The sequence below is a fragment of the Zootoca vivipara genome, chromosome 15 (genome assembly GCF_963506605.1).
Source record: "Zootoca vivipara chromosome 15, rZooViv1.1, whole genome shotgun sequence".
NCBI classification, from domain to species: domain Eukaryota; kingdom Metazoa; phylum Chordata; class Lepidosauria; order Squamata; family Lacertidae; genus Zootoca; species Zootoca vivipara.
The window spans coordinates 30,036,068-30,048,691 of NC_083290.1; the positions used below are offsets into that span (position 1 = coordinate 30,036,068).

Below are 12,624 nucleotides of genomic sequence, written 5' to 3' on the forward strand. Positions count from 1 at the left end.
AAACAATAAAATTGCAGTTTTCTTGATAGAGGGGAGCAAGAAATGGGGTGCCCCAAAAATCTGTATTAGGACCTGTGTTTTTGAACTTGTTTACCAATCACCTGGATTTGGGAGTGAGCAGTCAGATAGCCAGTTTGCTGTTAACACCAAATCGTTAAGTACCACTTTCCATCATGTATGACTTCAAAGAAGTTTCCATATGGCAAGTCATATAGTAAAATAAAATAGGCTGGCAAGAACAAAAAGGGATTCGAAGGAGCTCCATGAGGATATTTCCAAATTGGGTGATGGGGCATTGAAATAGCAAATCCACTTCCATGTAGGCAAGTCTAAAGGGATGCACTATGGGGCAAAAAGTCCTCGGTTTACTTACACACTAATGGGATCTAAACTGCTAGTGACTGCCCGGAAAAGCAGTCTTGCAGTCACAGCAGACAGTGCAATGAAAACGTCAACCCAGTGTGCGGCACCTGTGAAAAAGGTGCACAATTGGTGCCTCTCTCTGAACCTGAACTTTTGCACTGTACCCACCCAGCCAGGAATTCTGTGCAAGTTCACTACAGATAACTCAGGTGAAAGCATCACTAAAGATCAAGCACCAGGGAATTTTGAAATTCCCCTAATCCACCTTCCCATTCCCTGTCCCCCAGCTGCATACAGTAGCTGCTGTAGGTTGTAGATTGTAGACAGCCCAGTCCTACTGCAAAATTGCCTCCCAACCAGCTGCCTCCCTCCTTCCATACTGGTCAGTATCTGCACCATTGATCGGGGCATGTCATACCCTTCCACTCTGGGTGTAATCACCCAAGTGCACTCCATCCTACTTTGCCAGGTGGGATCAGCACCTGGACATTAGGGACCACACACCTAGAAGATCTCCCAGGCCTCCAGGATGCAGCCTCAGTCCTTCTCTTCCTTTGGGAGTAGAAAGAGCAACATCAAAGCAGCATCTCAACTTGCATCTGCAAAGCACTGTCAAGGGAAGGAAACACTGGCGAGTGGACACATTCAGCAAACCACCTTCCACTCACCAGTGATGTCTGGGAGTAGATCACAAGGGGGCCAGCTTCTTGAGCGAAGGCAAGACCCCAGCTGGGAGAAAGCCTGTGGTCCTCTCCGGAGTCAGTTAGGAGTCCGCTATCAAGGTAGCTACAGAACCACACAGGCTTTCCCAGTCTGCCTGGAGCCACCAAGTGAAGTGTCGCAGAACTGCCAGTTTCACGGCCTCCCAGCAAATGCCAGCTTGGCATCCGCCAAGGAACAGCCCCCTCCTCCCCTGCCGTGTCCCTGGCAGCCCCAGGGACAAGGACAGGCAGACGAGCAACAGCTTCTCTCTCCCCCCCCCCAACGTGTGCAGAGAAAGAGTGTAGCAAAGCGCTATCCAGCAGCCGGCCCAAACTTGGGAGGCTAAAGACATTCTTTCCCTCTCTGAGCTTGGACTTGTCACTGTTCCTATTTTGTTGAATTTCCCTTTGTTTGTGCCAGCAAGAGCCTGCCTGCCTGCCTGCCTGCCAAGGACAAAAAGCCACAGAGAAGAGAGATTTGCTGCAGTGCCAGCATCTTGGTGTGGCCCCATCAGTGAGCCTTCCTCAGCAACAGCAGCCCACACTTTTCTGGGGGGCAGTGGTTGCTCCAGACCCCCCAGGAAGGGGGCTCCCCAAGTCTCCCTTGGGGCACTGCCTGGCCTGGAGCCCACCAGCCACCTACTCTCCTCAAGTGTCCCTCTGCACAGACAGTCTCGGCCATTGTTTGGGCCGCCCACGTGCCAGCGCTGCAGCTGTCAGAAAGGACCTTTGATATCTGACAGCAGTCTAATCCTTGCTAAGGAGGGGCCTCCTCGCCTGACAGCAGCCCCTCCCCACAGCTTCCTCAGGCCAAGCCAAAGGCAGAACCCAGCAAATCGTCAGGCAGAGCGGAGCCAAAATTCATTTGCAGATCACACAGAAAATCACACCAGCAGCAGATTCACCACCGTCCTCCCTGGTTGTAGGCCCCAAGTGACTCAGCCTTGCCTCAGAAACAACTACCAGGCACAGCCAAACCATAGCTGCCAAGTTATCCCTTTTTTTAAGGGAAATTCCCTTATGCTGAATAGGCTTCCTTGTGAGAAAAGGGAAAACTTGGCAGCTATGAGCCAAACTGAAAGAGTGCCTGACCAGCAGCCACCTGTGCTAGAGTCAGGCACCTACCTAGGCCACAGCATGCATTGCACGGCCAAGCTAAAAGCAAAGTGAGCTCCACAGCCCCCAGCAGAAAGCAGCATGCTACCCCCACCCTTCTTCTCCCTTCCTCCAAGGTTGATCCTCAAAAGAATGTGGGCACATGTTTTATGATCTTCTGTAAACCACTTGAGAGTTTTTGGGTTTTTGTTTTACATTCGAGCGGTGTATAAATCTTAAGATCCTGGATCCTCTAACAGCCCTTTGGACCTGCAGGACATCCAATGGGTCTGCTGTTCCCTGCCCCAGACACAGCCAGGCATCTCACAACCACACCTCCTGCATCCAAGGAGCCACTGCCTCTGCTCATCAGCTGCCATGACCCCTACCTTGGGGGAGGGGGAGAACAAAGCCACACCCCATTTCAGCCTCCCCAAAGGAGTTTCAGGAGTCCCACCCACTGGCTTCATTTTGGGGCAAGGCGAAAACGTTTGTTGCTTGCCCAGGCCTTTGGAAATGCAATCAGCTTCCTTGCCAACAAAGCTACTCTGTATATGTGGTTGTTAGAGTGATTTTTTTTTAATTGTCAGGTTATAGTGTTAAGCAGCTGTTTGCTCTCACCGGTAGAAAGGGAGGGATATATTAGTAACAAGGAAAGCCACCAACCCATCAGCCTCCTTACCTTGAGAAAGGCGTGTGGGGCGTGTGACTGCCAAGCCATCTATGGCACATGGGTTGCCACAGGGGTGCAGAGTGAGAGTCCCATGCATGTTCTCGATGAAGCAGTGCTTGGGTGCCACGCCAGCCCCCTGCAGCACAATGTCCCCGGCGGCTGAGCCCAGCACAGTTTTGCCTGCAAGGAGACACAGGCAGATGCTCAGCAGGGCAGGATGTGGGGCAGCCACTGTCCTCCAAGCAGCTCTTCTGCCTGGCTAGTTCCCAGCAGGAGAAGCAGGTGCCCCCTCTCACCTAGGGAGCTTGACAGCCAGGGGCCTGAGAGTAGCCAAGGCTGCCCAAAGGAGATTCCTAAATTGGATGGGCCAGCGCATCAAGGTTGGAGAGATTCTGCTTTGCCACCTTTCCTAGCTGATGCTCTGATGGTGTCCTCCGCACAGGAAGGGGCTTCCCAACCAGCCCTGCAGGTGCTTACCTTCTTCCAGGGGCAGGAGAGTGATGGCAGTGCTGAGACGCCCGCTGCCCAGGCTCACCAGATGTGGCTTCTCAGTCTGCACTTTCAGGCCTTTGCCTGTCTCGGTCAGGTCTAGAAGACTGTTCTGCAAGGTGGAGAATACAGTAGCTTTAACTGGCTGCACCACCACTGCGAGATGTGGGTCTGAAGAAATGGGGTGGATGGCCAAGGCATGGGGCTGGCTGAGATTCGGGAGAAGGTGGGAGAGGAAGGAAGAGAACTGCCCCAGTTGCAGGCAGTATCCAGGGTCTGTAGCTCACTCTAATAGGATCACAGAGCAAGCCAATTAACCCTAAGGGATTTAGGGCCAATCCTCCTAATTGGACAATAACAGGAGCTGGGGAGCAGGGAGCCACCCTGCTCTGTTGAAGCCCTGAAGGCTGATGAGCCAAGGAGAGGAGGAGGCCATTGGTACTACAGTGGGGGAGCATCTCCTGGTCATTTGGGGCTGATGCACACAAAGGTTGCAGCCCCTGTGCATGCGTCAGGGTGGTACCCCTTGTGGAGAGAGATCCTAATAAAACCAACAGTAGCACAGCACTTACAATCAGTTACAACACAGAACTAGGGAAAGCCTTCAACCATTGCCAAAAGAGAACAAAGTTGACTCCAGGCCAACTCCATAAATAAGGGGTCAGCACTGAAAAGGCCCTGCATTGCCCTCCCTAGGCTCACTCACTGGCCTGAGGGTGAGAACCCTGCTTTGTTTACAAGTATTTTCATTCACAATATTCCAAGTTGTTGTTTTTTCCATTCACAATATCAGCTCACCTGAAGACGTGCCTGCACTCGACCAGCTGGGCTGGCCACGTTGCGGTTACAGGTCTCCATGGCAATGGTCCCCCTAAAGGAAAAGGAAAAGTCAACAATCCTAGCCCAGAAAAGGACCCTAGGAGATCCATTCCCCACCCCTACCCCAACACATCCTGAGTGACCATCTTGTTTTGACTTCTGCATCAAAGCCACTTTGAATAGTGTAGAAGCGGGTGATTAAAATAAAATCTAGGTTGCTCAGACCTTGACAAATGAATCATATGTTGAATCTGGGATTAACCAAGAGTAATCCCTTGCCCCCACCCCCATCTACCCCACCTTCACCACCCAACTGTGTCTGCACACATCCCCCCCAAATGCTCCCAGATCTCTCACCCCATCTGAAATCTAGATTGTAAACAGACCTTCCTGCCCCTCTGGCATGATTACTAAAAATACATGTTGCTTTCTCAAGTACATGGAAGAGTGCACATGAAAAGCAACAATATCACACTGGCAACATGTTCAATGCCCCCACAGCTCCAGCGATTCTACTTCATTGACCCTTCATCGGTTCTCTCTCTCAGCTGCACCTCAGATCTCTCTGCATCCCCCAGCCCTCTTCTCGGGAGGCCACCATGACAGCCACAGTACGCCACCTTCAGGCCAAGTCCCAACACTGCCCTACCTTGGAGGAGCCACCTGGGCCCCGCCAGAGGCAAAGCAGCCACGCACCACTGGCTCAGGTCAGGAGCACCTCAACTCACAGCCCCCTCTGCGGCAGGGCAGAAGCACATGCCTGCCTCTGTCCTGAACTCTCCCTCCCTCCCTTTCCCACCTCCCTGAAACTGAACACAGGTCCTCCCAAGGGGATGCAAGAGTTCTTCATCAGCAGAAAAGGCAGCCAGAAGTCTTGGCTTTTTGCCTTTCTTTCTCCTCAAGTCTCCCAGCTAGTGGGGGAGGAGGGAGGGGACACCTCTGCAGGAACTGCCTTGGTGAGGGTGTGTGTGTGGGGGGGGTGGTCTCCCTGTTCCCTTGCCTTCCCCTCTCTCCTCCAGAGCTGCTCCAGCAGGTCACAAGCCCTGACAAGCAGCCTCTGTTCTGGAGAAGGGAGGGAGGGTGGACACCCCACCTTGCCAGCAGCGACAAGGCGGCTTTCTTCTCCTCAAAGAGGTCAGAGAATGAGGCGCTTGTGTGGCTGGGAGTGGCCGGGCAGCAAATGCCAAAGGGTCGGAGCTCCAGGAAAGGCCCGGGACAGCTGTGAGCCTCCTCTTAGACCTGGGGACCGAGCAAGTTGCGGGGGCTCCTAGCTGGACCACACACACAAAGCACACAGAGAGAAAACAGAAAGGAAGAAAAAGGTCCTCTGGGGGAAGGGGAAGGAAGGGAGAAAGGGGAAACCTGCCTGTGAGCCCTGGCTGTGATGTGGCCCCTTTCAGGAGAAGCTGACAAGACCTCCTTGTGGGCCGCTCCCTTCCCAGGCAAGGCTGCTTTTGGCCTGTCCTCTCCCCCCCCCCAAGGAAAGAGCCTGGGAAAGTTGGGGGCGGCAGGCCTGGTCTTGAGCTGGGCCAAGGCCTAGCCGCCCACAACGGTTGGATTGCCAAAAAGCCTGTGATGACACAAGAGCAGGGTGACCAGCTCCCCCCCCACACACATCGAGCTGGACCAGAGTGAGAACTGTTCTGGCCGTCCACACCCCTCAAGTCCTCATGCTAGGGAGTCAGCCACAAGGAGGAGGAGGAAGAGCCAGTGGTAGGGGACAGATGGCATTGCTCGTCCAAGCTAAAGAGGGCTTGTCAAAGAGCCACACAGCAGTAGAGCCTTCCTTGTGGTGCCAAGGGGCATGTGTGCATCCTTCAAAGTCCGGGGCTATAGGTAAAGAGGGCCCCCAAAGGCCTCCAGGCCCCCCTCAAGCAAGGGAGATTCACCTCAAAAGTCACCCAAGACAACCATCCTGACTCCTGGAGGGGCACCCGAAAGCACTGCCACTCCCACAGTCAGCAAGAGGCTCCGGAGGCCAGTTCCCTTTGCAATCCTGAGTCACCAGGAGGAAACAGCCTTTCCTGTCCCATCCACAGGCAAAGAGGGGAGGCCCAGCCCAAGCCACAGGTTGCCAAGACAACAGTGGACAATAACAGGGGCAACAGCCACTTCCCCTTGGAAAACAAACCAAGAGCTAGATCTATCCACCAGGCGCACTGTCTCAGTAGTCCCCTCCCCAGTTCCCCAAGGGACAGAGATCTCGTTTCAGCTCCTGTGCCCCCAAATAAGTCAGGCAGCAACCTGGCAGCTGCAGCCCCCAAAAGCAACTGTGGAAGCCCACCAATGCCCACTGCCACATGGGATGCTCATAGCCATGTGCTTCTCCAACATCAACATTAGCAGACGGCTATTTCAGATCCTGGCTACCCAACTCAAGCTGGGGAGAGAAACCAATAAACTGGGTGAATTCAAAATCGCCACCAGATAAGCATCCAAGTACCAAGAGAGAGGTGTCCCTGGGTGGCTCTCTGTGGCTGCCAGAAAATGTCACGCACACACACGATGCCTTCCTCATTCCCAGGACTGGCAAATCCTGATTAAATGAAGGTGGGGGGGGGAAGTAAAATTGCCCTCCGCTCAATAAACCCTTTCATGGGGCAGATCCAAGTGCAACAGGCTCCCTGGTTCATTTGTGAAGAAAGTCTCAGAACATTCTGGGCACCCCCCTGAGCACAAAACAGAACTGGCCCCAAGGAGGTTAGCCACAACTGGGCAAGGCAACCAGACAATTTGTCCTTTGGCTCCAAGGGGATCAGGTGTCTCAAAGGTGGACCGGATGCCTACCGCTCTGTTGTTGCAGAGAGAGAACTGATCTTAAAGATGCACTAAAAGCACTTGCTTTTAGATCCAAAGAGAAACTCCCCAAGGATAGGGATACTATCCTCGGTGAGTCGTAAGGGCTAATAATTGCTTTTAAAAGAGGACTCCATATTCTTATTCTTTTTTGGTGTGTGTTTTGTAACTGCCGTTTTATTATATTATGAAAAACTTTAATAAAAATCTCATTACAAAGAGGAACTCTCTAAGAGTCCTGCAAGTAAGGGAAAGCATTCCTCCACTCATCCTCCATTAATTCATCCTGTCACTATGGCAGGCAGGAGTTCCACAGGTTCAGCCAGAGCATCATAGCAAAGCCATTCTCCTGTACTGGGAGAGCATTCCCAGGGATTCTCTGCTAGGGGTGTGGAGAGGCTATGGCTGATCAGTCCTGCTGCTGCCCACTCTGGGTGCCTTGGCTTTGGGGACGGCTTCACCCCAGTGCCTTTGGAAGACCTCCCCCCTTGTCCTAAATGAGGCCAGGTGCTATCCCTCACCTTGCTCCCCACCTGGGCTTCCCACAAACCAGCAGCGCAGGCAAACAGAGAGAGGCTGTCACCATTAAAGTCTCCAGCCGCCTCCCTTGTCAGCTCAACAAAGGAAACGTGCACTTTTTAAAAAGCCAGAAAAGCATTACATTGTTTCAGGTGGGGAGAGCGATGCACACAACTCAATCCTGCCCACAAGCCACATTCGATGACCCAGATCTTTTGTCCCTAAGTCTCCACCGGAACTGTTGGAGAGGATCTGTAATCATAACGTCCCTTTAGGGCGCTCGGGACTCTAGCACTGAGGGCAAGTGCTCAGGGCTCTGAATCAACCCCCTCAGGTGGGAACAGGATACAGGAACCCTCTTTTCTGTTCCCCAGAAGCGCGGGGAGGGAACTCCATGCGGCTGCCTGCCAGTCTCCCCCCTTGCCAAGACGCCGCAGGTCCCCCTTCTCCTTCTCTCCAGTCCCGGAGACTCGCTCGCTGCGCGGATTAGGGAGCAGAAATGTCAAAAATGTGTGGAATGCGCCACGTCCGTCCAGGCAGGGAGGCGGGCAGGCGAGCTCCCCACCGCCACCGGTGCCCCCTTCAGGTGCCATCCAGGAAGAAGCTCCCTTGGAGATAGACAAGAGGGGAGTCTAGCCAATAGCCTATAAGGGAAGGGGCACCGCTGGCTACATGGACATCTCGCCCCCACCCAACGCCCATATATACCCAGACACGGATACGAACAATAGCTGGGGGCATTTTGAGAGGGGAAGATTGGGGGGGGGGGTTCGAAGGGGCGAGGGAACCGCCCCAACGCCCGGGAAAGAGCCCCCCTCCCCATCCCAGTTCCATCCCCTGCAGGTGCGTCCGGTCCAAAGAAGGGAATTATCCTTCGCCGCCCCGTCCCGCTTACCTGGCTGGGTGGCCCCGACGGGGCGCCCCTACCTGCGGAGCCCACTCGACCGCTCGCTCGCGCTGCCTCCGAGTGGAGCGCTAGAACCCGCGTCTCCTCCTCGCCCCGACCTGACTCTTCTTTCCTCGGCGAGGGGCCGTCCCTCCGCCTCAGCCCAAGGAGGAGGGCGAGCCGGAGGAGCCCCCGCCCCTTCTCCCCGGGCCTGGCCTTTGTTCGCCGCCCTTCCTGGGGCGCTCTGTGCCAGGCTGGGATGTGCCGCTGCCCGGCGCGTGACCTGCCAGGCACGCCGGATGCCGCCCGCCCGGGGACTGGCAGTGCCCCCCCGGCTTGTGCCCGAGGAGGAGGAGGAGGCAGGGCTGGAAACCGGAGAGGCGCTGCTCGCTGGCTGCAACCCGAGCCGCCGCCGCCGCCGCCGCCGCCGGAGGAAAGCCTGAACAAAGGGATGGATCAAGAGAGGTGCCGGGGCGCAACTGGCTGGTTGGCTGCTCCTGTCTTCGACGCCCCGTCTGGTCCCTTGGCAGCGGCACGTGCTCCGAGGGAGGGTGGCCTCCTCCTTCTCGGGAGAGGAGACGGGAGATCTCCTGGTCGCAATGGAGAGAGACTGCAGCTTAGCGGCACCAGCTGCTTGACACGCAAAGGTGACAGGTTCAGTCTGCAACTCCAGCAAGGGATGGGAATGCCCCTGCGTCAGAAATCCTGGAGAGCTGCTGCCTGTCTGTGTGGACAGTACTGAGCTAGATGGAACTAACGAGCAAGGCAGCTCCCTCTCTCAGTCTTGCTGCCCTGGGTGCAACACCCAGTGGAGGTAGAGGACAAAGATTCCTTCGCCCTAGTAAGCACCCGGTACCCAGAGGTATTTTCCTGCAGGAGGTGAGATGGCTGGAAAAGAGGATGCAGCAGGGCAGCTGAGTCCACGTGGACCTGCTATTGTGGTCCTTCCTGAACCACCTGTTGTCTGGCCTTCCACCTTCCACAGAAGCTCAACAGGTGAGGGCAGAAACAGAGAGTCCCCTCCTTTTGGTGTTTGGGCACTGGGAGGTAATACAACAGCTCTGCCAGGACTCTCCCAGCTGCCTGATTCAGAAATAAAGTTATGGGAAAAAGAAGACGAGCAGGAAAGGAAGTGTGAGGACCAGAAAATGTCTAGAGGCAGAATCTGGGCCAGAGACAGTCCCTGGGATTTTCCTAGCCCAGCTTCCTGTACTGAGTCATGGGCTGGGGGCAGCCAGGCCAGGCAGGGTGAGCTAAGAGATCCTTCTGGGTCCCAGATCCACCACAGGTGAAGTTGTGGCCCACCCACCACCTTGTGTGGAGCTGGCAATCATTCAGCTTGGAGGAGGAGGGGGCGATGGAGATCATGAGTGCCGGCCACATTCCCCCCTTTTCCCACAGTCCAAATATGCTGGCAGAGACCCTGCAACATCTGGAGCCCATCAACCCCCTCCCTGCTCCGCTTTGTGTTACACAACGGGCTGCACAGCTGTTCAAAAGAGTGACTTCCAGAGGTCCAGAGCACACCAGGCAGCAGCAGCCCCCACAGGCATTTTAGGAAAGGCACAAAGCTACAGGCACAGCCGGCAAAATAATACTCCCCCCCCCCTCAACTGGGATATCTTCCTGGGTGTCAGGTAGAGCCAGTGTGGTGTAGTGGTCAGTGTGTCAGACTATAACCTGGGAAACCAGGGTTCAAATCCCCACTTAACCAAGAAGTTGACTGGCGGTTTCCTTGGGTCAGTCACTGCCTCTCAGGCTAACCTACCTCACAGGGTTGTTGTGGGGATTAAATGGGGAAGGGAATAACTATACATGCCACCTTGGGCTCCTAGGAGAAAAAGCTGGGATATCAATATTCAGATGGAAGATGGAGCAAGCTTGTTTTCTGCTGCTCCGGAGGGTAGGACCCAAACCAATGGATTCAAAGTACAAGAAGGGAGATTCTGACCAAATATTAGGAAGACCTCTGGCACAGTGGCACAGACTAGCTCAGAAGGTGGCGTTGGAGGTTTTCAGAAAGGTTAGGTGGCTATCTGCCAGGAATTCTTTAGCTGTTATTTGTACATTGCAGGGGGACAAATGAGATGACCCTTGCTGGCTCTTCCAGCTCTACAATTCTGATCCTATGAAATGCAATAAATAAATAAAAATAGAGAGGCCTGGAAGGTCCCCCACCACTGCAGTATGTGTTGCAGTAAACCTTACAGCAGTGTTATCTCAGCATTGCGGCAGAAGCAGCTGTGGGAAAGAGTGGAACAGGACACCCCAATATCTTGGCAATCCCCCCCCACCAGTGGACATCCTCCCCCATCCGGAGTTAGAGCAAGCAGAATAAACAGCCCCAAATATTTCCCAGTTGAAACAAATCCGCTCACAAGAAGAGACCAACCTAATTATAGCTGAACATTACATCACCCCGGGAAGGGACGTCCCTGGAGTATCTTCCTTTCCCTGCCCCCTCAAGCCCTTTGGAATAAAAAAGGAGCCCCAGCATATTGAGGGGGAGATGCAATCCCGCCATGTGATGAATCCTTTCATCTTCCAGCATAGTTGAGTTTAAAGGGCCCAGATGTGCTCTGGATTCACCTTTCTGAGGCCAGGAGGCCAGCAGCTGTAGCCTCTTGAGAGGACCAAAACAGGGTGGTGAAGAACCAGCAAAAAGGGAAATGAAAACAATAACAGCACTGCTGCTGGTTTTTCAGAGCAGAGCACAGGATCCCGCATGGGAGCTGGTTGCCTGACGTGTTGCTCCTCTTTGCAGTGGGAGAGACAGCCTCATATGAAGCTTTCTGTATTGGTGGATACAGGTGGTTTTGCTGGCACACTGACCTGTCAAGAAGCTGTAGGGATGCTGAGGCAATCCAGCTAGCAGGAGATAAACCACCCTGACTAGTGTGCCCCCACGGGGGGGGGGGAGGAAACTACTGTAGATACATGATTTTTAAAGAATACCAAACTGAAGTGAATAACAGATGAAAGTGGCAGTTTGGAATGAGAGAATAACATAGAAATGTGAAAGGAGGAGAAATTACAATAAATGAGTAAAACTACTTTGAGTGCCTTTGGGTTGTTATCCAATAAATGCAAATTCTTGTTCAGGAGCTATTTCTGGACTGGTCCACAAAAGGGACAAAATTGTATTCGGGTTTTCTATTAATGTCCTTTTGTTCCAATTCTTTGGTAAACAGTGGGTTTTTCTGGAGGAGCAGGACAAAAAAAATCTCTCTCTCAAACCTGTTATTATTGTTTGCTACATAATGCTAGAAACTGTGGTGCAAACAAAAGTGTAGGTGAGCCCTAAATTATATTCAATTAAACCCACTGAAATTAAGTTATATTCATTCTTCCCAAAATGTGGAGTTGAGTCAGAAAACCTCCACAGCTAATGCTTATATTCAAATGTGTAATCTACAATTCTGCAGGTGCAGCTTCCTGAAACACTTTACATATACACAGTTGAGAATTTGTCTGATGTATCTGTAAAATGTATTGTTTACAATTTCAGAATGCAGAAAGAAAAAGCCTTACCTTATTATTTATATTTGGGTGCCACCCTTGTAACCAGAAATTGGGGTGAGAGTGGGTGGCGGTTTCATATCCCATAGCTAGATAGATTGCAGTTCTACACAGGCTCTTTCAGGGCAACATCTCTCACCTGTGACCAACAGACCTGAAACGGACTTGAAAGGTTTGTAGACTGAACTGGGCAGACCAAGAGGCTCAAAAACTCCGCAACTTAATTACGGTCAAGCAGCTTGATGCTATTACTGGTAAGTTTGCACCCAGAACCTTGTTCCAGAGAACTGTAAATGAATACCCCAAGCTTCTTATTATAGGAAACAGCGACGCAGCTTGGGGGTGGTCGTCTCCTGAAGAGCCCCCTTTAACCTCCCGTTAATATACCATTAGCAAGTAATATTCCATTTCTATTTAAATAGAACTTTAAAAGGGAGACTAGACTAGCCATTTTATCAGAGGGCAAATCCCAGTTACTACTATTATAATTTGGTAGTGCTCAGGACAATGCTCATTTATCCTTCCACTGGGTGAGGAAGAATTCAAAGATAGCACAATGAATTTGGAACTTTTCCAGATAAGCTGTGAACTCCTTTCAGCATCTTCATCAGCTTTCTAAAATTCTTTTTCACTTAATAAATTAGCCACTTTACCCTTCTGAAAGGTAATTCCTTATTCATTATATTTCTTCTTTATTTGGTTAGTGTGGCATAGTGTCCTATCCAGTTTTGCCTCTACCATGGAGTTTGACAGCTCTCCGTAGC

The 12,624-nt window shown here is 52.6% G+C and overlaps 1 protein-coding gene across 8 annotated transcripts in view; it reads right to left on the reverse strand.

Annotated features, from left to right (window-relative positions):
• PHLDB1 (pleckstrin homology like domain family B member 1) overlaps window positions 1-8,568 on the reverse strand; it is a 41,522-nt gene extending 32,954 nt beyond the window's left edge. For 3 of the 8 annotated variants that reach the window (XM_035140210.2, XM_035140208.2, XM_060268370.1), the window contains exons 1-4: window positions 8,351-8,568; window positions 4,120-4,192; window positions 3,310-3,433; window positions 2,842-3,012 (exon numbers count right to left, since the gene is read on the reverse strand). In XM_035140210.2, the coding sequence (XP_034996101.2) occupies window positions 2,842-3,012; window positions 3,310-3,433; window positions 4,120-4,179 (355 nt within the window). In that variant the 5' untranslated portion in view covers window positions 4,180-4,192; window positions 8,351-8,568. The remainder of the gene's footprint in view (window positions 1-2,841; window positions 3,013-3,309; window positions 3,434-4,119; window positions 4,193-8,350) is intronic. The other 5 variants (XM_035140211.2, XM_035140209.2, XM_035140215.2 and 2 more) reach the window with 3 other exon arrangements.
• Between the last annotated feature and the right edge of the window lie 4,056 nt (window positions 8,569-12,624).